General features: G+C 45.2%; 1 protein-coding gene across 1 annotated transcript in view; it reads right to left on the minus strand.

The window, feature by feature from the left end:
* SYN3 (synapsin III) overlaps positions 1-24,785 on the minus strand; it is a gene marked incomplete at its 3' end in the record, with an annotated part of 453,972 nt that overhangs the window by 297,973 nt on the left and 131,214 nt on the right. The window contains exon 5 of the mRNA XM_082667036.1: positions 1,605-1,761. Within this exon, the coding sequence (XP_082523162.1) occupies positions 1,605-1,761 (157 nt within the window). The remainder of the gene's footprint in view (positions 1-1,604; positions 1,762-24,785) is intronic.

Genomic DNA, 24,785 nt, shown 5'->3' on the forward strand with positions numbered 1-24,785 from the left:
CCAAAGCCTTGGTAACAGTGGTTAAAGACTATCTATATCTATTAAAGTAATGCATGTATGCATTCAATAAATACTGAGTGCCAGCTCTGCAGAGACCTCGTTCCTAATACTAGGGACAATAATAGTTGTTACCATTTTTTGAGTATGTACTTAATGCCACCCACCATTCTAAGTACTTTACATGTATTAAGTCATAACCCTACCAGGAGGGCCCTATTTTTATCATCCTTTTACAAATATGGAAAATAAACTCAGAGAGATCAAGCAAGTTGCACAACGCTAATCAGCTCATAAATGGAGAAGCCTGGGCCTAGGCAGTCTGGCTCCAGAGCCCATGTTCTCAACCACTGCCCTACCACCAGGAGACCATGCAGAGAGACAAGAAAAGAAGAGATGAGATGGCTAGGAGCTTCATAGAGCACATCCTACATACCCCCCAACCTCTACGTTTCCTCTTCCCCTTCTCTGCTTTGTTTTCCCCTTGACACTTACCATGTCATATTAAATATGTGGCATGTCTATTTACAGACTTCATGTGCCCCTGCTCACTACAATGTAAGATCTGGGGATTTTGGTCTGATTTGCTCACTGCCATGTTCCTAGAACTTAGAACAGTCCCTGGAACATAGTAGGTGCTCTGTTTGTTGCATGAATAGATTATTTCAAGTAGGGGAGCTGGATAATACAGATGAATGAATAAACATATCATTCTAGGTGGAGATAAGTATTTGGGGAAAAAATAAAGCAGGGTAAGAAATTTGAGAGTATTTGGGGAGTGATGGGGTGATATTTTAGGAAAAGTCTCTCTTACAGGTAACATTTGGATGGAAAGGCATATCAAATGAATGAATATGAAACTAATGAATAAAAGTGGGAGAGGAATCGAGCATTAGGGACTAAAGAGAGATGACTTCAAGTTTGGGTTTCACCCCTCCCTGGCTCCATGACCCTGGGGAGTTCCTTAACAGCCCTAAAGCTGATCTTCCTTTTCTGTAAAATAGAGTAAGGATGCTCACTTCACATGATAGCAATAGCGTGAGCACCAGGCAGCACAGATTTCTAGTATATATTAAGTGCTCAATAAACAGTGCTGACCTTTAAACAAAAATGATGACATGCTCAAATATTAATAAGAGCAGTAGGGTACCCCCTCTCACCACTAATACTATTACAACATAACACTGTATCACAATATGCTATATAATATCATTAGGTAATAACTACAAGAAGGAGTTTGGGATCTAAGTTGTTTATTCAGTTGCTTTAAAAAGACTCCTTTTAGGGCTTCCCTGGTGGCACAGTGGTTGAGAGTCCGCCTGCCGATGCAGGGGACACGGGTTCGTGCCCCAGTCCGGGAAGATCCCACATACCTTGGAGCGGCTAGACCCATGAGCTATGGCCGCTGAGCCTGCGCATCCGGAGCCTGTGCTCCGCAACGGGAGAGGCCACAACAGTGAGAGGCCCGCATACCGCAAAAAAAAAAAAAAAAAAAAAAAAACTCCTTTTATTACTGGGCCTCCATGCTGGGGAATGGGTCCACTTCAGGGCTGGGAGGCCAGCCACGCCTCCCCCTTCATTCCGGGTCAGCCTGGCCCAGCACCTACCACCCAGGGCTTGCTGCAGAAGTTGTAGACGGAGTAGAGGGAGTTGACGGCAGGCAGCCCTCCATACTGGAGGCCGATGACCAGGCTGCGGTAGTCTTCACCCAGGGCCATGCTGTAGGCATGCTGGCGGACAAGGATGAAGTCCGGCTTGAAGGATCTGCCAAGAGAGGGGCCGGCAGCAGTGTTACATACCTTGCATTGATGGAACAATCAGGGCAACAAGCCACAGCCTGCTGGGGATAGCGCCTCAGTTCAGAATGCAGATGGGGTGTGGGAGTATGGATGAGGAAGCTCAGATGTAAACACACAGCAACTGAAAAGTAAAAGGACTGAAAACAATTCATACTTTCTTCTATTCCTTTTTAAGGTTGTTTTCTAAATTTTCTATATTGAACAACTATTTCATTTGCAATTGGAAAAAAATGTATCAAACAACTCAGTGAATATACTGTGATTTTACTAGGCACTACGGTGGATGCACATGTTACTGAGTCGTCACAACTGCCCTGGGATGTGGGTATTGCTGCCATCAACTCCATCTTACAGATGAGCACCCTGAGGCTCAGGAAGATCAGGTCACTTCCGCAAAAAGACACACTGCAGGTAAGTGGCAGGGCCAGGTCTGTGTAGCCTCACAACCCTGGATCTCAACGATGGTGCAACATGGTTTTCTTCTCATATATCTCCAACGGTGTCTTGTTCCTTTCAAGTAACAACCTCTGGAAAGCAGCAAGAGTACTGATGTGATGGCCAAGAACATGCCAGGCTCTTTGCCAGGTCTCTCTGGAAATAAGATCCTGATTAATGCTCACAAGCAAACCTGGGTAAGGTTGGGACTATTTCTCCACCTTACAGATAAGAACACTGCAGGTCAGAGAAGTTGTGAACTTCCCCAAGTCACAAAGCTTGGAGGCAGGAGAGCCACGTTTGACCTCAGGTCATCTGGCTCCAAGTCCACACGCTCTTCCTTTCATCACACGGCTCCAGGTGGATTCACACGTTGTTTTATTCACACTGCCAAGGATCCACCTGTTTCTGGATTCCTCATTTCTAAGTCACACGAGAAAATCAGACTCACAGTAGGTAGGTGGTTTATACTTAAAATGGTGTGATCCATCTGGCTCATCTAGAGTCAGACACTTAGCTTCAAATAAACTTTAGTTCTTTAAAATAATTCAAATATAAATTAAAATGACTCTCAAAGGGAAAAGACTTGCCCCCAGGGAAGACACTTTTTGAATCACTCTGAGCTTGGGCCTTATGGGGCTTGCCCCCAGGGGCTGGCACCCAGGAGCAGGCGCGTAACAAGGACGTGTTGAAGGAATGAATGATGTACATAAACATCACCTCCTGTTCCCAAAGGAAAGGGCAAGGGTCTCCCCGGCTAAGTTGTAACTCGTCCTGAGGGCGGCCACGTGGACGGTGACATCTGGGTGTGGGTGGCATTTGCTCATGGAAGCAGTCAGTGATGTCACTGTGGTTAGGGTTGGCGTTGGGCTAGAAGCTTGGGACCTGCTATGCCTACAGTCCTGTTACATTCTTAGAGGTGAACCAGTTCCACCAGTGCATTTTACAGATGTGGAAACTGAGCCCTGTCGCCGGGCAGTGGCATGTCCCGGGTCACTCAGCAAAACCATGGCACAGCAGGAGGTCGCACCCACTTCCCTGCTTTCCTTCTGCTCTCTGCCCTCCACTTTACAGTGTCTTACAGCAACAGAGATGGAAGGCGGGATGAAGGGGTGTGTGTGTCTCTCAGGAATCTGAGGACCAAAGGGAGCACTGACTTGTAAGACAACCATTTTCTACATTTATCTGATTTTTAAAATAATATATGTTCATTGTGGAAAAAGAGAAAAAACACCCTTGGAAAACACAAAGAAGTAAACAAAATTACCTGTAATTCTCAACTCAGAGAAAATTCTAATAACCTTTCTATGTGTTTCCTTATATGTACATTATGATCCACTAACCTATTTTCATATATATAATATGCATTCACACTCATAATTGACTTCCTGTTTTCTGTTAATTATGATTTTGCTATTTTCCACATATCGCAGTATATTTTCCCTACCACAATATCTTCAAAAATATCATTTCTAATGGCTACCTAATAATAGTGCACCAAATGGATACACCATATTAAGCCAATCATCTATTATCATCAAGTAGCCTCTTTCCAATATTTCACACATGCACATCTCTGCACACAAATCAACCTCTTCATTTAAAACTATTTCCTTAAGATAGAGTCTGTGAAGTGGGATCATTGGGTTAAAGGGTATGAACTTTTTTAAAGGTGCTCAAAAGAGTACCCCTTTTTAAAGGCGCACAGCACCACAGCACCTGACAGCAAGCTCCTCACCGCAGGCTCACCAGCACAGCGGTCTTTAAAAAATACATTTTTCATATATACACTACCAAACGTAAGGTAGATAGCTAGTGGGAAGTAGCCGCATAGCACAGGGAGATCAGCTCGGTGCTTTGTGACCGCCTGGAGGGGTGGGATAGGGAGGGTGGGAGGGAGGGAGATGCAAGCGGGAAGAGATATGGGAATATATGTATATATATAACTGATTCATTTTGTTGTGAAGCTGAAACTAACATACCATTGTAAAGCAATTATACTCCAATAAAGATGTTAAAAAAAAAAAAATACATTTTTCAATTTATAAACCATTTCCCCCAAAAGATACTCTGCACCCCACTGCTGTTTTAGTTCTCATTTTTCTGATTTTAGTGAGATCGAGTACTTTTATTAACCATATGCATTTTCTTTTCTGTAAAAGTTTGCTCACATTTTTCCCCATTAAAAAAGAAATGGGGCCTCCCTGTTTCCTCATTGATGTGAGCTCTGTGTTAGGGAGGCTGCCCTTCATCTGTCACACTCAGTAATGTTTTTACTAGTTGCTTGCCTTTTTTTTTTATGGCTGTGAATCTTAAGAAAATATGGAAACACATTTTCCATTCCCCCTGAGTCTTTTCCTTTTGATTTCTCTCTCTGCTTTGATGCTCCGAGGGTCCTCCAGGGCCCCAGTTCCGACAGCACGATGCCCCCTCTTCCTGGCAGTGTAGTTTCCCTCACAGACAATGGTGCTAGCACACTTGGTGCCTCACTAGGGCAACTTCACTCTGCTCCAGGAGGAAATAAAGTCTTGTGCTGGGCAGCCTTCTAGTTTTTCACTGTTTGTGGAGAACTCATAAGAAGAACACAGCCTGGGGGTGGGGGTAGGGGAATCTGGCTATCTAGAAAAAGGAGGTGCCCTTCCCAGACCACCTTCCAAGAAGAGTATCCGATGGCCTGTCTTGGGATACTCTGACCCCAGCCCCAGGTATTATGGTGCTGTCTTTCCAGGCTGTCTAGAGCTCACCTCTAAATCAGATCTTTCTTACTCTTTGAAATAAAGTAGTGGCCACCTCCTATTTGTCTTCCAGGATTTGGGAATCTACCTCAAGCTTCCATATTCCAAGTGCTCTTTTAAAATTATACATCAACTCCATGCTCGAAACCCTCAGAAGTCTTCCCTCTTTCTGATGACAGATCCTCACCTCCTTACCATGGCTACAAGGTCCCTGCCCACCTCTCCATCCTCATTTCTACTTTATCCCCTCCCTCACCTCCACCCAAACCACACTGACAACGGCTCCTCCCTCTAATTCTCAACCTTGACGCTCTTTTCCCAAATTGTTCATGGGTGCCTCATTCTTATCACTCATTGGCTCAAATTCATTTCCTGAAAGACACCTGTCCTGTTCGCTCTATTGAAATTTTCCCCAACCCTCATACTGCCCTATTTTCTTTTCTTCACACCTCTTATGACAATTGTATTTCTCCTGTTTATATGTTAAGTTGTTTATTGTTTGTCTCTCCCCTCTAAAGATGTCAGCTCAATGAGAACAGGGGACCTGCCCAACTTGGACAAAATAGGCCTTATCAATATTTTTAAATGAACGATCAAGTTAATGAATTCATGTACACATGAAAGAATGAGTGAACACGAAGTGGAAAAAGGAGTGACCTCTTTCCTTGTGGCCCTAGAGAAGAGAATCAGGATTGATGGCCAAAGTAGCCAGGAGATAACATGTGGCCCCTAATAACCAGGGGGGTGCCTTACAAGGTAATGAGTCCTGTGTTCCTAGAGGTATGTTAGCATCACCAAGAAGGTTTTAACCCCAGAGAATGAAAGTCAGACCCCATGCCTGCTTAAGATTCTCAGATACAATATGTGAGAAATAAACACTCTCCATGTGTAATGTATCACTGCAAACCCGGCATGTGTCACAGTTCAAATTCTGCCACTGGTTGATGCACAGAATGCACAGTGTCCTTTCAGACAGCCTGGGATACAAGGGATTTGCATGGAAAGCAGAAAAGTTAGTGACTTCGGCACTTAGTTCCTCCCTCCATACCCAGCACCCAAGGTTCTCTATCCAGTCAGGGAACAGCCACATCCTGCATGTCACCCCAACACCCAAGGATGTGGTCAGTAGCTTCTGGGCCTGACAGCAGACCAAGCATCCCTGTAGAGGCTGAGATCCTGAGATGACTGGGACACAATCCCTGCTTTCATGAAACTCACAGTCCTAGAGGAGCTGGGTGCAAAGCTAAAAGATAAGGATTTGCTAAAAGAACAAAAGAAAAAGTGAGTGAGTGAAATAACAGAGGCATGTATGAAACACTAAGGTGGCCCTCTGTCTGGGGAGGGTGTGGACGAGTGTGTGCTGGCTGGGTCATGGAAGAAAAGTAGGGGTTTGTCAGGTGGACAGGGTTTTAAAGGTTTCCAGGTAGAGGGAATGGCACCTGCAACTGCATGAACGAACCCCTGAAGTGGGGGGTGTAATAGACTGTGCTGGTTTTGTTTTAGCTTCTCAGTAGCCTTCTTTGTGGGGGGAAACAGACTCCGTGATAAAGTCCTCTCCAAACAGAGAACCACATTTCCCTGGGCATTAACTGGTCTAAGGATTGTGTTGCTGATGTAAAATGGGCCCGTCGCAATCCTCTTCTGAGGGGCCAGCTAAGCTGGAGTGACGTCATGTGGGGCTGATGAACACCGTTTTCCTGCTCCATGGAGGGATCCCACCTGTACCAGAAGTGCCACTAGGAACAACACAAGGAGGGAGACAAAAGCCTGCCTGCATCACTTAGCCCCTGGATCCTGACACCAGAGCCATCTTTATCTTCTGAGTTATGTGAGCTATTGTCTCTTTTGCCTACACTAGTTTGAATTGGTTCTGGCGCTTCCCATCACTATTGCTCTGACTGATACTGGGAAGAAGTGGCAAAGTTTGCAATTGGTTGCACGGCCGGAGTATGAGGTCTGATAAGGTGGTGGCAAGACATGAGGCTATAGGTAGAAATTCCCAACAACTCTCATGACCCCCTCCTGCTCTTCTGTCTCCACAGACCCACTGGTCCCACACCCTGTGTCTGTCATGCCTGAGCAAGAAGACCTCCTTCAGTCCCAAACAAGTTGGCACATCCTGGCTGGAGGCTGTACTTGGGTTTTCCTGTTATTTAGACTTAATATGAGCTGTATTATTTGGGTTTCTGATCCCAGGTCTTTCTCAAAAGTGGCAGTCGACACTGGAGAGGAAATCAAAGACAACATATAATTAAATGGTAGAGTTGGGACAGGTGACGCATTGCTCGGAGATTATTAGGTGATCCAGGCAGCGTCAAGAGGTAGGGGGCCAAAGGCTGAGTGACTTTTAACCACTGGAGAAATGTGATAATTCCCTCAATATGCAGAAGCCTGTGGTGGCAAGAAAACATTTTCGGCTGGGCTTTGCCTGGGACCTAAGCTAATAAGCAGAAGCCTCATTATTCTCAGCCACTTGACTACTATTTTGTAACAGTCCCCTGTTCCCGGGAGAGCCAGGCTGACTAAGGGTGACAGTGTTGCTAATTTTGGTCACATGTTTACCCATCACACTCAGACCTAACCCCAGCCACACCTGGGAAGGCTCTGGACTTCCTGACATCTGAGTCCACCAGCAGAGACTTCAGGTGGCCTTGTAACTTCTCCACACTTCTCACAATCCTTCCCCATTCCCCTCCCCCTCTGAAAAATTCAACCTCAGGTACCAAATCTGTGGGAAGGAGACCAAGAGAACTGAGGAAGCCCGCAAAAACAGGTGTCCTGAGGAAAAGGGGAGGGAGAATGGCCACACTCCTGAAGGCTTAGGGACCATAACCTCCAGCAAGGACAGAACAGAGGAGATGTGCACACTTGGCAGACGGAGGGCTTTGAGTGGGCGATGTGGAAGGACTTTGGGAATTAGCGATGCTTCCCACCAGTCTGAGGACTGCAACAAATTAGTCCAGGCCGAAAAGAAAGTAGGTGGCAGCCAAGCAGGAATCTGGCGAGAAGCAGACAACAGGATGCTGCAGTGAGGTCTGGGGGGCCCGCACAGCAGCTGCCAGCTGCACGGCGTGATGACGGTGGGGAAGGGGCCCGGCAGGGTTTATGAACAGCCAGGCTCTCTGATGAATCCTGGGGCTCTCTTTGTAAACTACTAGGAGGTTAATAAAACACAGACACGAGTTGCTGGAGGAAGTAGGCTTCCTTGTCTCCCTTCTCAGCCTCAGAATCTCTGTCTCTTTACCCTAGTCTCTTCCTTCCCTTTCATTTCAGAGAAGGAGTCCTTGCTGCTCCATCCTCCTCCTCCATCACCCTGGGGATCCCACATGTTATGGGTTGAATTGTGTCCCCCCCAAAAGATACATTGAAGTCCTGAGCCCCATTACGTGTGTGTGTGTGTGTGTGTGTGTGTGTGTGTGTGTGTGTGTGTGTGTGTGTGTGTGTGTGTGTGTGTGTGTGTGTGTGTGTGTGTGTGTGTCCTTAATTGGAAATAGGTGTTTGCAGATTTAATCAAGTTAGGGTGAGTCATACTGGAGTAGGGCAGGCCCTAATCTAATGACTGGAATCTTTATAAGAAGAGGTAAATCTGGACACAAACACAGAGAGGAAGAGGAAAATGCCATGTGATGAAGGAGCCAAAGGTTGGAGTGATGTGTCTACATGTCAAGGAACATCAGGGATTACTGGCAACCAAGAGAAGCCAGGAAGAGACAGGGATGGATCCTCACCTAGATCCTTGAGAGGGAGCATGGCCCTGCTGACACCTTGATCTCAGACTTCCAGCCTCCAGAACCGTGAGAGAATACACTTCTGTTGTGTATGTCGCCCAGCCTCTGGTACTTAGCTACTACAGCAGCCTCAGGAAACGAATACTCTGCACACCCGCAATATTTCCTCTTTCTAGCAGCTTCCTGGCTTTCTTTGTTCTTGTGTGTATCCATCCACAGACCCCTCCCCACTTCCCAAAACAACAACCCCGACTCCAACAATAAGAAAACCTGCGCTTCAAAGGTTGAAAATGAATGACAGTAATGTTCATATTTACGTAAAAGAGTTAACAAATCAACAAAAAGAATAATGCATGGAGATTTGTTTGGAAGGATGTTCACCACAAATGCTAAGCTGGCTATCTCTGTAGGGCGGGATGGAAAATGGGGGTTTTTACATTCTTCTTCAGACTTTTTGGTACCATCTGCATTTTAAAAAAAGAGCACAAAGCATTTTTACAACTAGGAAAAAACAATGAGGTTTATCTTCATTTTGGAAAAAAGCGATAAATCTAACAATGATGTAACATCATGGAAAACGCTTATGGGACAATTTCATGTGACATAAAAAAATAGAAAAGAAAATCTGTGTAATGACTAAAGCACTGTAAAAATGATAGGCCTGGAAGGGGAGCGGGAACATTGTTAATTTGTTAAGGTGGTGAGGCTGCAGGTGATTTCTTTCGTTTTAAAAATTTCCTTTTTTGTTATCATGTGGTTTGGGCAATAACCAGAACTTTTGATTGGCATAAATAAATAACTGAATGTAAAACAACCCCCTTCACTTGGCCTGGCAGCCATAACTAGCCATTCCCCCACTTCCTCCAGTTGCTACTGTCTGTGCCTGCTAGCCCCAATTCCCACATACCCATCTCCATCTCCCTCTGCATCTGGCTGCCATTCCCCTTTCCACCCTAGTGAAATCACACTGAGATCAATCCGAAACGCCAAACTCCAGGATCAAATGGACTCTGCTATGCCCTCAATTTCCTTGATTTCTAATAACAGCTAATGTACAATGAGCCTCTATTCTAAGCCCTCTGCATATCTTCAATCAGTTAAGCAGCTGTTATTTTCATCCCCATTTTCCAGATAAGGAAACTGAGGCACAGAGTGGTTACGGAACTTGCCGAGGTTACACAGCCGTTGTTGGTGGAACCACGAGTCAAACCTGGAAGCTGTTGGCTCTAGAGAAGGGTTTCTCACTCTTTGCACTATTGACCTTTGGACCTGGATAATTCTTCCTTGTGGGGGCTTGTCCTGTGCATTGTAGGGTGAGGCACATCTCTGGCCTCCACCCAACAGATGCAGTAGCACCTCCATGCCCAGCTGTGACAACTAAAAATGTCTCTAAACATTGCCAAGAGTCCTCTGGGGGGCAAATTCACCCTGGTCCTCGTGGCCTCTGTAGCATGATCCTCATCGTCCCTGCCCTAAAGACGCTCTCCCCTTGCTTCCCAGCTGCTTCCTCCCGGCTCCTCACTGTGTCTTCTCCCCCACTGTGGCTCTTCTCCAAGGCCCAGTGTTGGTTCCCTGCCCCATGAAATCGCCTCCATTCAGTGGGTTCACCCACCTTGTCCTCACAGGCAAAGGTGGAACAGAGCACGTCCTCTGCACCAGGAGTCATTTTTAGGCTTTTAATTACGTTAATCTTTAATCCTTACAATGACCCTATAGGAGGGAGATTATCAATAGCCTTATTTTTCAAGAAACAAAGGCACCAATAATCCATAAAAATATCGAATCGCTATGTTGTATACCTAAAACTAATATAATATCGTAAGTCAACTATACTTCAAATGAAAATAAATAAAAATAAATAACTAAATAATAAATTTAAAAAAAGAAACTAAGGCACCGAGAGATGAAGCACAACAAAAACAAGGTCCTCATGAGACCTGAGTGCTTCAAAGGTGATGTACATAGCCAGTGTGCTACCAGCACCATCCTTATCACCTCAGATTCACTGTGCCTGGACCCTAAGTCATCAGCCTCCCCCAGTGTGGATCTCCTGACTTCTGTTAAGGCACCTCCCATGCCCCCAGGAACCCAGGATCTGTCACCCTGAAGTCATCTGCGATTCTTCTCTCTGACCCCCTATGTAGGGAGCTGACTTCCCGCTCCAGAAGTGTACAGGGTTTCCTCCTACACTCCCACTCCCCACTCTCACTCTGGTTTTCCCTCCTATTGCCTCATGCCCAGGACGTCTCAGCACACCCTTAGCTCCTAAGCCCTGGTCACAAACCCCTCCTCTTGCTCCTCTGCAGCACAGAATCCAGACTGCTGAGTGTGACGTGACCCCCCTGCCTCTGTCCCCGGATTCCCAAGCTAAATGCCAACAGGGCCCAAGCAGGTAACATCAGGCTAGGGGAGCGGCCAGTCTTTTCTAGCAGTGTCCTTGGTGGTCTTCTTCTAACACATACTCTGTTTCCAAATTAAACACGGGAATATTCTTCATTTCCACAATGTTCTCTCCAACCTTTTTTAGGAGCAGGCACGTCCCCTACTCTACCTTTCATTTTCCCACTTTTGATAACGACTTGAGCGCTAGAAACATTTTGTCTTCCTGTAGGAGAGCACAGCCTCTATGACAGACGGCAGCTAACGCAGGCCTCTGTGGAGAGCTGGGAGAAGTGGGGACTGGTGAAATGGAAAACAGCCTAAGCTCTAGACGTTACGGCCTCCTAGGGACGAGGTCCCAGGTAGCCCTAATGCCTTTCTAAAGAAGCCCAAATCTGGATATTTATAAGAAATTCTCAGTTACTTAAGTGCTGATGGCTCATTCAAAAATTTCTAAAAATCACCATGCACCAAAAATAAATAAAGCAGGACTGCTATGGGAAAAACTCCAATGAAACTCAAGACTGCACCTATAGGGGGCAATTGTGACCAACTCCAGCATATGGTGGCCACATGGAAATACTTGGTCCAGTCTTACCAAATCCTCTGATTTTCAAATGTAGCCAGAAACCTGCCTTTTATATGAAATCTTTTTGTGTGAAATCTCTCCTTTTAAAAAAATATGGGACCACATTGTGTGTACAAACCAAAATTATCTGGACGGGGGGATGTGGCCTGAAAGCGGGCAGTGCATGTTCTCCAACTTAGGGGGGGAAGGTCCCTCTCCCGCCTCCACCCTCATCTACATCCCACTCCTGCGCTAATCTTGAAATCCTGCTTCCCTCCTGCCACTCTGATGTTCAAAATCCTCCAGCAGCCTCACTGCCTACAGGCGGGAGTTCATACTTCTTCCCCTGGGGCTCAGTGCTCCCCAGAAAGTGGCCTGGGCCTCCTCTTAGCTCCGACACCTCTGTGCTCCTAGGACGACCTTCCGCCCAGGTCCATGGTCCTGCTGACCCCACGTTCATCTTCCATCCATTCATACTGCACTCTGTCCACACCACTCCCCATGCTTAGGAAACTGCCTTTCAAAAATTCCAACTCAAATCCCACTTCCTCACAATTTCTTCCCATCCTCCATTCCTGTCACCTTCAGGGTGTCTGGCTCATGTGGAAATTCCTCACACAGCATCTCCTGACAGCTCACGAGTTGTGGTCTCCTACTTAACTTTTCACCTGTCCCAGGGTGCCTCCATCTGGGGGCCGGGTTCTTGCCTTGCCTCTCAAGTCTCCTCTCCACGTTGCCCAGAGACATTTTCGTAGGACACACACCTAAGCGTGTTGCTCTCCTGGTTTTGGAGGCTGCCCACTGTGTACAGATTGAAGCCCAACTGCTATAGCATGACACAGAGAATCCTGAGTCTGGTTTGATTTCAAAAGATCTAATCCTCCAGTTCCACTGTGGTCATCTATGGTCAAATAGATGATATGCATCCTATACTTCAGCCACACAGGACTCCAACTATACCCGGAAGCCACGATCTGTCTCACCTTTTAACTCTATACATACTTGGGAAAATGTAAAGGACAGCAGACTATTCAGAGAGAGCATTGTGGAAATTAAGAATATTCCTATGTATTTAATATGGTAAAAAGTGAGCCCAGGAATGCTCTTGCTCATCTACCTGCACTTACTGGTCTTTCAAGGCTCACTCCTTTTTTTTTTTTTTTGCGGTACGCGGCCTCTCACTGCTGTGGCCCCTCCCGCCGCGGAGCACAGGCTCCGGACACGCAGGCTCAGCGGCCATGGCTCACAGGCCCAGCCGCTCCGCGGCATATGGGACCTTCCCGGACCGGGGCACAAACCTGCGTCCCCTGCATCGGCAGGCGGACTCTCAACCACTGCGCCACCAGGCAAGCCCTCAAAGCTCACTCTTAATCAGTCATTCCCTGTAGAATGGGCTGGTATTACTTACTTCCTGGGATGAAAGTTAACCAACACACACACACACACTTTGAAAACCGTGAAGGTCTCTGAACAACCAGGGGCTGTTGCATATCTGTGTATACCACGCCCCTGACTGCCTGGCAGGTGTCCAGTACTAGTAGGTGCTCAGGACATGCATGTGGAAATGGAGTGTGCTCTGACTTCCCTTCCCAGGGTCCTGGCCCATGAAAAGTCAGCAGCACTTCAACAACTAGCAGGGACGAAGGACCCCAAGACAGCAAAAGAGCATGAGGAGCGGTGGGCAAAGCATGGCATAGTCTAGTCCCAGTTCTGCCCCTGACTTGCCGTGGGTCTCTGACACTGCTGCTTCTCCTCTCTGGGCCTCAGTTTTCTCACTGGTAAAAGGACAGTTGGGCTAAGTGACCTCCAAGGGCCCTTCCTAGGGTAACTGCTTCCAGTTGCAGCCTTGGAACCAAGGCTTTCATCACCAACCTCTCTATCGTATCTGTCCGAGTTCCCTTGTGACATTCTGTCATGTAGCAGTAGTTTATAAGAATCACGATCACTGACTATTGGGTACTTGCTGAGTGCCAGGCACCCACAAGGGGCTTTTCAAGCCTTATCTTATCGAATCCTCACATAAAGCCCCTGTGAAGTGGGTCCTTGTCTTGTGAGTCCCCTAAAAGAGGTGCCCAAAACAGGCTTCCAAAGCCTATGATTCATGGAGGGAGGGTGTGCTCTTGAGGAAAAGCTATAAGAGAAGCAGGACAGGAAGGTGAAGGGGCTGAGGATGGATGTAGCTGTGGGGAAGCCTTGGCTTGATGTAGCTGTGGGTAAGCCTTGGCTTGATCTATAGAAATTTCTGGAGCATAAATAGTCCCATGGAGTTGTCCCATCTTGAGGAAAGAGAACTGGGCTTTTGTGTCCCCAGTATCAGTCAGTTACCAGCTCCCCTGATGGGAGGGGGAATGGCGGCCAAAGGAGATAGCCTTTTGGCTGTCTCAGGGATGCTGTTACCAAAAGCCAAAGGCTCTGGAGAAGGCCAGAGGTATAGCCATTACCACAGCACTCACAGTGCTGGGGATGGCTGCACTGGCTGGCAAAGGGGGTCTGAGCAGAGAACCACAGCATCTATACAACACTATTATTAGCCCATTTGGCAAATGGGAAAAACCGAGACGAGGAGTGGTTAAACATGCTCTCTGGGTCGCAGAACTATAGAGCTCTGTACCATTAAGTACAAATCACATCTCCCATAAGGAGTCCCCACCCCTGTGGAGCAGGACTCATGGGCCTCTGTTTTCCCAGCACCCAGAACAGTTACTGCATCCAAAGGGTGCTGAGGTGTACCTGGAATAGCTGGGTTTGTGAGGTGCAGCTCGCCATGGCTGTGGGGTCTCAGGGTACCATGTGTCTGTGAGGCAGGGAGGTTAGCCCTCACCCCACGCGGGGGCCAGGGGAGCGTCCTGCTCTCTGACAGCTGCCTGGGCTCCAAGCCCTGTCAGCAGCCTGCTCCACGCTGGGGCGGGCCTCCTGCTAGGCTGCCACTGCGGGAAGGGGAACATTATTCATCAGGGAGATAAGGCAGCTGATGAGAGATGGGCCTCAGAGCAGCTGTTCCTCACCAGTGGCTGGAGCGGATGCTAGAGAAGTGGAGGGGAGGGGAAGATGGGGGAAGCCCATTTTGAGATAAAAAATGATGGTACTGCTGGGGGGTGACGGGAGAGCACATTTCCAACTGAGACTGGGTGCTAGTATACACTTATACCCAAGGACTTTCCCACAAATATCTGTGCCTGACGAACCACACGTGTGCCTCTGTCAGATTAACTATTGAACAAATCAGGGGGTTCTCTCATCAGCTCACTCAGCAAGAAGTATCCACCTGGAGGGGTGCATAGTTCCCAGAAAGACGTCTTCCCCAAGCTTACAGTCCACTGAAATAGACTTGGGGCTAAGGGAGGCTGAGTGCTCCTGGCTGGGCTACAGCCCTAAATCCTCATTTCCTGCCTCCAGGGCACTCGAGCAGCAATGACTTCAGGGGCCCTAAGCCCCCTTCCTGCAGCTCCCCTGGGACTCTCCTCTCAAAGCTAGCCCCTACAGGGTGGAATTCTCCCAACTGAGGAGCAAGTGTGGGTGAGGTTTCTTTATCTTTTTTTGTTTGTTGGTTTATTTTTTGAAAGGAGCCATTAAAAAGGGCCCCAAGGGTTTCCTGGGAGAAAGGAGAGAGTTGGGTGGATCCTCTGCGGTGGGAAACGGGCTCCTGAGGGTCTCCGCTGACGCACCAGGCCACCCCTCCCACCTCCTCCCCTGAGCGGCTGTCACCTTCCTTTCTGACCACGCTGGAGGGTTTCCTCAGAAGTCAGGCTCTCCCCTGTCCCATGTCCTGCAGTGCATCTTCCCACCTTGGCCCCCTGGCTAACTTTTCCTTTTCCTTAGCAGGCAGAACAGGGAGGTGTGCATACAGGGGTCTTTAAGAGCATCTGTGATATTACACTTTTCTTTATAAACTAATCTAAAACAAATGCTGCAGAATGTTGATTTGACAAGCAGGGTCATGAGCACACGAATAACAACAGGTAATGTTTATTAAGCACATGGTGCATGTGAGGAAATTTTGCCTTTTAAAGAGCTTTACCTTAATTAATCCCGACAATTACCTCTAGAGGCAGGTGATTTTTAAAAAAACTTTTAATTTTATATTGGAGTATAGCCGATGAACAATGTTGTGATAGTTTCAGGTGCACAGCAAAGGGACTCAGCCATGCATTTACGTGTACCCGTTCTCCCCCAGACCCCCCTCCCACCCAGGCTGCCACATAACATGGAGCAGAGTTCCCTGTGCTGTACAGTACATCCTTGTTGGTTACCCATTTTACATAGAGCAGTGTGTAAGTTTTTTTTCTAAATAAGACAGAGGCACAGAGACGTTAAGTCACCTCTCCAATGTCCTACTGTGGAGCCAGGGAGCCTGGCCCCTCACCACCTCAGTGTATGGGTGTTTGTTATACTATTCTCTGAACTGCTCCTGTGCTTGAAACAGTTTAGAACTGTTTTCTTTAAAGATCTGAAGTAAGTATGGCAAAATGTTAATATCTGTTAAATTGGTGTGTTCAACTCTGCTTAAAATTATTCCAAACTTTAAAAAATATATACGAATATTTCAAAAGAAAAAAAGCCTCAGTGTTGTTCCTTCTGGAGCCCCCTCCTCACCCCCTCCTCAAAGCTCTCACATTTCTGTGCTACTCTCCATTCTGACTCTTATCACATCACATCCTAGCTGTTGATTTACTTCTCATTTCTCCTTCTAGGCCGTGAACTACACCAGGGATGATGCTGGATTTATATCTGCATTTCCAGGGCCTGGCCTATTGCAAGGAATCTAGATGCTCAATAAAATCATTAAACTAATGAAGCTACTCCGGGGGCTCCCATGGGTGAGGACTGAAGTGCTGATGGAAGAGAGGCTGCAGGGGGTGGAGGGACAACTGTGGGCCCTGCTGTCCCTGCTGGAGACATATGGCAACAATTTTAGGATGATCACCCAGTCAGGGTTTCCAGCATAAATGCTTCCAGCTGCACCTTCCACTGTGCACAGGAACTTCTTAAGACAGGATTTTGGCTGCTTCCAGCTCAGCTCACAGGCCTAATCTGAGAAGTGGAGGGCAGCTTGCAAGGAAGTCATCTGGGTTTTACCCATTGTGTCTCCATCTGTGACCCTTTGCTGGTTTGATGGTTGTCAGGTGAACCCTCTGCAATGTGGCTTTTTTACTCTAGGTTAGGGGTTCTCAATCTTGGCTGCACCCTGAATCACCTGGGGAGCTCTCAAAACTATTCACACCTACTCCTTCCCCTCTTCTCTCATCCCCAGATATTTTGATATGATTGGCCCCAGGCTGGGGATTTTTAGAAGCTCTCCAGGTAACTGTAACAGGACAGCCAAGGCTGAGAATTCCTGTTAGGTGCTCTTTGCTAAAAAGACAGCTGCCACCAGGTGAACTGTGATGACTTCTTCATCAAGAGACATTACTGAGCATCTATTATGTGAAAGGCATTGAGGAAGGAAGGAGTTTGAGATCTCTGGCCCACGGAGCAGCTGTGTCGAGGGGAGGAATTACTTAGCCGGTTTCAGCATGCACAGATCGCACAGCCAGCCTGGGAATGGTAGGGTGCTGGTACCCACTAAGCCCATGTAGGGCATCACTGATTGATCACAGGGTAATTTCCTGCTGAGTCCATAGTGGTGGTCAATAAACACCTGTTGGACAAGAAAGCAAGGTGGGAACTACATATACAATACTTAGGTAGCTTTCCTCAAGGTTCAGCTGGCATGGAATTACTACTTCCCTTGCTGGGTGGGACTTCACATATACTCACACCAGCTAAGGAACACATCAACACGTAAAACTAGGTCTGGCTGAAACTGGGCAACATTTCTAAGAATTTAAGTATACTTCTAACAAATGTCTAACATTGCTGATGCATGGACTACTCTTTGGGGACCACTGGTTAAGGCCCACACTGGCTAAGCACACGTAACTCATTTAATCCTTTCAATAACCCCAGAAGTCAATTAGTAGATTGTTTAGGACATGGACTTTGGCCCAAGCCCTGGTTCTACCATTTAACAGCTGTATGATCCTGGAATACTAGTTAAAACTCCTGTGCCTCAGTTTGCCCATCTATAAAAAAAGAGGATAGGGCTCCCCTGGTGGCGCAGTGGTTGAGAGTCCGCCTGCCGATGCAGGGGACACGGGTTCATGCCCCGGTCCAGGAAGATCCCACATGTCGCGGAGCGGCTGGGCCTGTGAGCCATGGCCGCTGAGCCTGCGTGTCCGGAGCCCGTGCTCCGCAACTGGAGAGGCCACAACAGTGAGAGGCCCGCGTACCGCAAAACAAAAAAAAAAAAAAAAAAAAGAGGATAACAGTGACATGCACCTCATAGTGCTATGAGGACTGAATCTCTGCCAATCCAGATAAAGAGTTGAGGTCAGTGTCTGGCACACAGCAAGCCCAGATAAATGTATGCTAGCTAAATATTGATGCTGGTAGAGTTTATTTGTGAGACATGCCAGAGTTTCCGTGTATATATATATTTTTAAATTTCTTTAGGGACTTCCCTGGTGGTGCAGTTGTTAAGAATCCGCCTGCCAATGCAGGGGATGCAGGTTCGAGCCCTTGTCCGGGAAGATCCCACATGCGGCAAAGCAACTAAGCCCGTGCGCAACAACTACTGAGCCTGCACTCTAGAGCCCACGAGCCGCAACTACTGAAGCCCATGCCTCTAGAACCCGTGCTCTGCAACGAGAAGCCACTGCAATGAGAAGCCCAAGCACCGCAATGAAGAGTAGCCCCCGCTCGCCACAACTAGAGAAAGCCTGCACGCCGTAGCAAAGACCCAACGCAGCCAAAAATAAATTAACTAAAAAAAATTTCTTTACTATCTTGAAAATAGATCATCTCATGTATATGAGACTATACACAGCAGCCCTGCTGCAAACCCACCCAAACCTTGATGCTTTTGCCCTAATACACTGATCTTGTGAGCCATTTCCACGTTGCTGGTCCACCACCACAGCACATAGCTTCTTATAGGCCCACCATCCCTTACTGTCCTCAGTGGGGCTATCTATAGTGAAAGTTCTGTTTAGGGTCTTGCATCTAATTTCCAAGTTCCTTTCCTGTACCACAACAGTCCTGGCAATGAACTTCAGATGTTTCTCCATGACCACATACTTCAAAGTCTTCTGTATACTGTTCTGACTCATGTTCTTCTACTTAGCATATCTTGAAAATCACTTCATATCAGTACAAATGGAGATGCTTCTTTATTTTTAATTGTGTCTCATTATATGGCTCTACCCTAATTTACCCAGCCAATTCCCCACAGATCGACAGTTTTTTTCTGATCTTCAACTATTCACAAGCATTTCTAAGAATGAAACTAATCTTAGCATTCACACAACGTATAACATCAATTGCCTGCCAATTGATGAATGGCAATTTTGAATGTATTGTAGTACATACAATTGCTTGTAAGAATTTTATGCACCATGGAATTGGGTGCAAAAAATGTATTTGACAGTATCTGCTTATACCTTCTGTATGCAAGATGGTTTTGGCTGCAAATAACAGTGATGACTAAAGCAATAAAGAAAATGTATTACATTACTGAGATGGGTGGTCACAGGGGTGAATGAATCAGAGGCTCAGTATCACCCTTAAGGACTTAAATGCTTTGTGTCCTTCTCACTCCTATTCTCAGGGATAGACTTTTGTCCTCACACTGTCCCTCACATCATCAGTGACTCATCCCAACTCCCAAGTTCCCACTCTCATACCTTTCAGAAAAAGCCCCTTCCTTCTTAAAAAAGCAGCTTGGTAGATTTTCCAGAATCCCCTGGAAGGTACCTCTCAGGCCTCACTGGTCAGAACTGCATCTCAGGCTCTTTCCTAAACACACCTCTCTCAGTGGGAACAGAGTGATCACAACTAGCTGAAACAAACCAAGATTCATCCCCTGGCACTAGAAGGGGTCTATGTTTCCTTGAAGTATATGGCCAACATCTGGATAAACTCAGGATTTAGGAGGCAAGAAAGAAGGCAAGCAACCAACAGTATATGGCACACCTTCTGCAGCCTTCATCTTCAGACCATACATTGTTCTTTTAAAGAACTGGCTCATAGGATTATGTGTTTTAAGAGAAGAACATTGTTAAGCGTATTTACAATGACACATATGGATAAATTTTAAAATGCAATTTTAACTCTTAAAATCTGCTACAAGGCTTTAACAAGGTCTGGCAGACCTAGTGGTACAAAGAACTCTTGACTTGAAATCAAAAAACACAAGATTGAGACTCTCTGCCACTTCTGCGAGACCTGGGGAATATTTCCTCAGCTTCCCAGGCCGCTGTTTTCTTCTTTGTGAAAGTGGCAGCAAAGGAAGACAGAATGCACTTGCAGTTAGACCTGGCTTAGAATCCTAGCTCCACCAGCTGTGTGGGTATGGACAAGTTTTGGACCCCAGTTTTCCTCATAGGTAAATGGTGATAAAAATGTGAAATTCAGAGTATAGTTTTTAAAATACTTCAAAAAATATTTAAAGATATACTTCCTAGAAGTATGATTTACACAAAATAAAATGTACCTATTTAAAATAAAATGTACAGTTTGATGAGCTCTGACAAATGTATAAACCCATATAACCATCACACAGGTCAGAATATATACCTCTATCACCCTCCAAAGTTGCCTTGTGCCCCTCCTGCAGTCAACTCCCTGACCCATTCCCTTGACCCTAGGCAACCACTGATCTTTCAGTGACTATACATTACTTTGCCTGTCCTAGAATTTCATATAAATGTAATTATAATGTATGTAGTCTTTTGTACCTAGCTTCTTTTGCTCAACACAATGTCTTTGAGATTCATCTGTGTTGTGGAGGATGGACTAGGAAGTAACCCACCTGACCCCGACCAACCTCCTGGTGTTCATGCCCTTATATAATCCCCTCCCCTGAGTGTGGGCAGGACCCGGGACTTGTTTCTAGAATATGGCAAAGGTAATGTGATGTCACTCTCATGATCATGTTACAAGTCTCTATCTTGCCAGCAGACGCGCTCTCTTTCTCCCTTGTTTGTTTTGAAGAAGCAAGCTGCCATGCTGTGAGAAGAACTATGGAAAGGTCCAGGTGACAAGAAACTTTGGGAAGCCTCCAGGAGCTGATGGTGGCCTCTGACTGATAACTAGTAAGAAACCAGGGCCCTCAGTCTTACAGACACAAGGAAATGAATTCTGCCTACAACTTGCATGAACTTGGAAGTGGTTCCATTGTCAGTTAAGCCTCCAGATAAGAACCAAGCCCTGGCTGACATCTTGATTGCAGTCTTGCAGAATATCTGGCTAAGCTGTGCCCAGACTTCTGACTGACAGAAACTGTGAGATAACAAATACGTGTTATGTTATGTCAATAAGTTTGTGGTGGTTTCTTACTCAGCATAGATAAGTAATGCATATCTCTCAGTAGTTTATTCCTTTTTATCATTCCATTTTTATCATTTTTATCATTTTTATCATTCCATGGAATTTAGCATTCCATTATGTGGATATACCACATTTTGTTTATCCACTCAACAGGTGATGGACATTTGGGTTGTCTCCAGTTTGGGGCTATTATGAATACAACTGCTATGAAAATTTGTACAAGTCATTCAGTAGACATGTTTTATTTCTCTTGAGAAAAAATGTAGTAGGAGAATAGCTGGATTAAATGGTACATATATATTAATTAACTTTGTAAGAATCAGCCAAACTATTTCCCAAAGAGGTAGTACCATTTCACCCTCCCACTGGCAGTGTTTGAGAGTTCCTGTTGCTCCATATCCTTGCCAACAGTTTGCACTGTCAGTCTTTTTACTTTGACATCTCATATGGTTTTTATCTGCATTTTCCTAATGATTAATGATGTGTGGCATTATTTCATGTGCTTATTGGCCATTTTTTGTATCCTTCTTTTGTCAAGTGCCTGTTTAAATCTTAAGATATTGCCATCTCATAGGGTTGTTTTAAGAAAACAATACATATATAACATGACTGGTATTTAATAGACACAAAATAAAAGAGAGTTATTATTATTTATATTATTTTTAAGAGAGGGAGTTCTGTGATTCTATAAAGATCCCACAGAATATACTTTAAATAATATACCCTGAATCCTTCTCCTGAAGAAGGGGAGGAGGAGAAAGAGAGAGAGGTTAAATAACAGAGAAGATGGAGCAAGAATGCAAGAGCCCTCAGGATTTGAGCTGGAAGACTTCAGGGGCAGGAGGTATTGCCTGGTTTAGGGATGATCAGGAGTTTTTCCTTAGAGATACTGAGGTTGAAAGGAAAGCTGGCATCCAGGTGACTTCACTGCAGAGCTTTAAACTAGGGAAAGTGCTAAAGGCCTCGCTCGCCCAGACCTGCCATCCAAAAGGGTGCCAAATACCTCTATTTAAAGCAGCAGAGATTTCAAGCATTTTGTTGCCATCTGAAGTCTATTAGTTCCTGTGTTAGCCCTGCAGTCACTGGGTGGGGGCTGGAGGACAGAGCTAAGCTTGTGCAAGGGGACACTGTAGGAAACTTGGAACAACTCTCTCTCAGAGATGCTAAAATTAGCACATCTCCCTCCTCATGGCTCCTCCTGCTTCACCTCTACTTACTCACCTTTGCCCCAAGATCCATTCCCTGGATCTAAACACCCTTGCTTCAGGGGGCCTTGAAAGCTTGGTTTTCTAAAGGCTCTGAAGAAGGGTAAGGGCAGGAACTGTGTCCAACAAGCTTCTCAGGGCCAAATCCCTCCCCCCACCAAAGGAAAAACAAAGTTTTATAGGGATTTTTCTGTTAATTAATATGACATGTGCTTACTTAGGTAAAGAAAATATCAAACAGCACAGCAACATATAAAGAACACGGTAAAAGAACGCAGTAGTCCCAAAGTTCAGAGACAATGTTTATATTCCAACAATTTCCTCACATATTTTCAATATGTAAATACACATATACATACATTTCTAAATAAAATGGAAATTATACATCTATGCCATCCCATAATCCTTTTTCAATTACTATTTCAAGGGATCTCTGCATGCCTAAATGTAAACATATAGACCTTTTTATTGATTGTATATTATCTTGGTGCCTATTTAGATTTTTAAAAATTATTACATTCAGTCCTGGGAAGAATGGCTCTATAACTATATCTTTTTGGACTTTTAAACTTTTTCCTTACCGAAAACCTTTAGTAGAGAATGTACAGGGTCAAAGGCTATAAACATTTAAAATTATACTGTCCTCTAGAAAACTCGTGTTAACTTTCACTTTTATCAATAGCTTATTGGAAGGCCAGTTTCCTCTACCCTTCACAAACGTGAAGTCAATCTTTTTAACCTTTTTGATTCTGAAAAAAATATTTCCTGGTTTCCCTCATGTTTTCTTTGATAGTTATTGAAATTCAGCATCTTTTCACTTAATGTTCACAGGCCATTTCTTATTATATTTAGTGAATTATATTTCTATCTATGCTTATTTTTATGTTGGGGTATTCATCTTTATTGATTTATAAGAACTATTTACATATGGGGGGAGTAATCCTTTGCCATAGTAGTTTCAGTATTTTCTCCAAATTTTTCACGTCTCTGAGTAGGCTTTTTTTCTCCCAAGGGAGCTGTGGTGGCAGCCAGGAAGTGTTCTAACTCTCTTGGCTCTTACTGTTCCACTGGTGTGAGATGTATCAAAGCTTCTTTGTGCTTCCTGGGGTGGAAGGAAGCTAACACAACTTGAAATCCACCCTCTTGCTAGTGTGTGTGTCTTCTTGTCCTGTGGAGGGTGTCTTCTCCTGCTTCTGGACCTGAACTCGAGCTGGAATTTACACCATCAGCTCTCCTGCTTCTCAAGCCTTTGGATCGGGTTGGAACTCTACTGTCAGCTTTCCTGGGTCTCCAGCTTGATGACTGCAGATCTTGGACTTCCCAGACTCCATAATCATGTGAGGCAATTCCTTGTTTATATATATATGTATTTATATACGATATATAATATATTTATATATAACAATATTTATAATATATTGTATGTATTAAAAAATAAAATATATTGTATATAAATATACAATATATTTAGAGATTGCTCCTATTGGTTCTGTTTCTCTGGAGATCCCAGACACTGAGGTGTTGAGCCTGAGAACAAAATGCCAATATGCTAAGGATGGGGGACAGAAAGACAAGAAGAGCCTGGATCCCTGACAGCAATTTCTCTTACTGCATCCATCTGGAAACACCTACATCTAGACCCTTATTATGTGAGAAAAAGAAATGTCTTTATTGCCTACGCTGTTACATGTCAGGTTTTCTGTTACACGCAGTGAAAGCATTCCTGACCCCCCCAATTATCTCACATCTCTGAGCCTCATTTCCCCAGGTTACACAATGAGAGAAAGAATAGAGAAGGGAATGGCCTTAAATGAAACTCACAAGCATTTCCCAGTGCCTCCTAGATGCAGGGTTCTGAGCACGGGGCTCCAGGTGGGGCAGCAGAGTTAGTGGCTAAGAATGGGGACTCTGGGGCCCGATCACCTGGCTTGGAAGCCCCTCTCTGTGTGTCAGCTTCCTTGTCTGTAAAGTAGGTATCGTAAGAGTATGTTTAATACGAGTTGCTGGGAGGATTAAATGAATTAATCCATGTAAGGCACTTAGAACATTACCTGGCATGTAGAAAAATGCTCAACAAATGCTAAAAATTAGACATGGGTCAGCCCTTCGGAGTTTAGAGTCTAGCTTGGAAGTCAAGAAACATGTACATACAAATATGACTCTGAAACTTTAAAGATGCACACTCATAATTGAAAGAAAAGGAAGAATCCTTTTACTTCTTTCATTCTAAAGTAAAGTGAGCAGCTTCTTGTCATAAGAGATAAGAGGCTAAAAAACTTAATTGCCTTCATGGAAGATTTAGATAAATCAGTGGATGACAAAACCGTAATAATATGTTAAAGAAGTGAGGCATTTTGGGATCACTCCAGGATTTGAATTAATTGTATTAATATGAGATAGCAAAAGATAATACTTCAGGGCATTTTTTTCTTAGTTCCTAAATCATTTTCATGAATTTGCACAGCTTTGTGAGAAAGGGGCAAATACTACATAAAATTCGCTCTGAACCTGACTTCGTTTTGCTCCTCACCTCATTTAATAATGAGCGTAATTCGCATTTTACAGATGAGAGC

Source organism: Grampus griseus, assembly GCF_964374135.1.
Source record: "Grampus griseus genome assembly, chromosome: 11".
NCBI classification, from domain to species: Eukaryota; Metazoa; Chordata; class Mammalia; order Artiodactyla; family Delphinidae; genus Grampus; species Grampus griseus.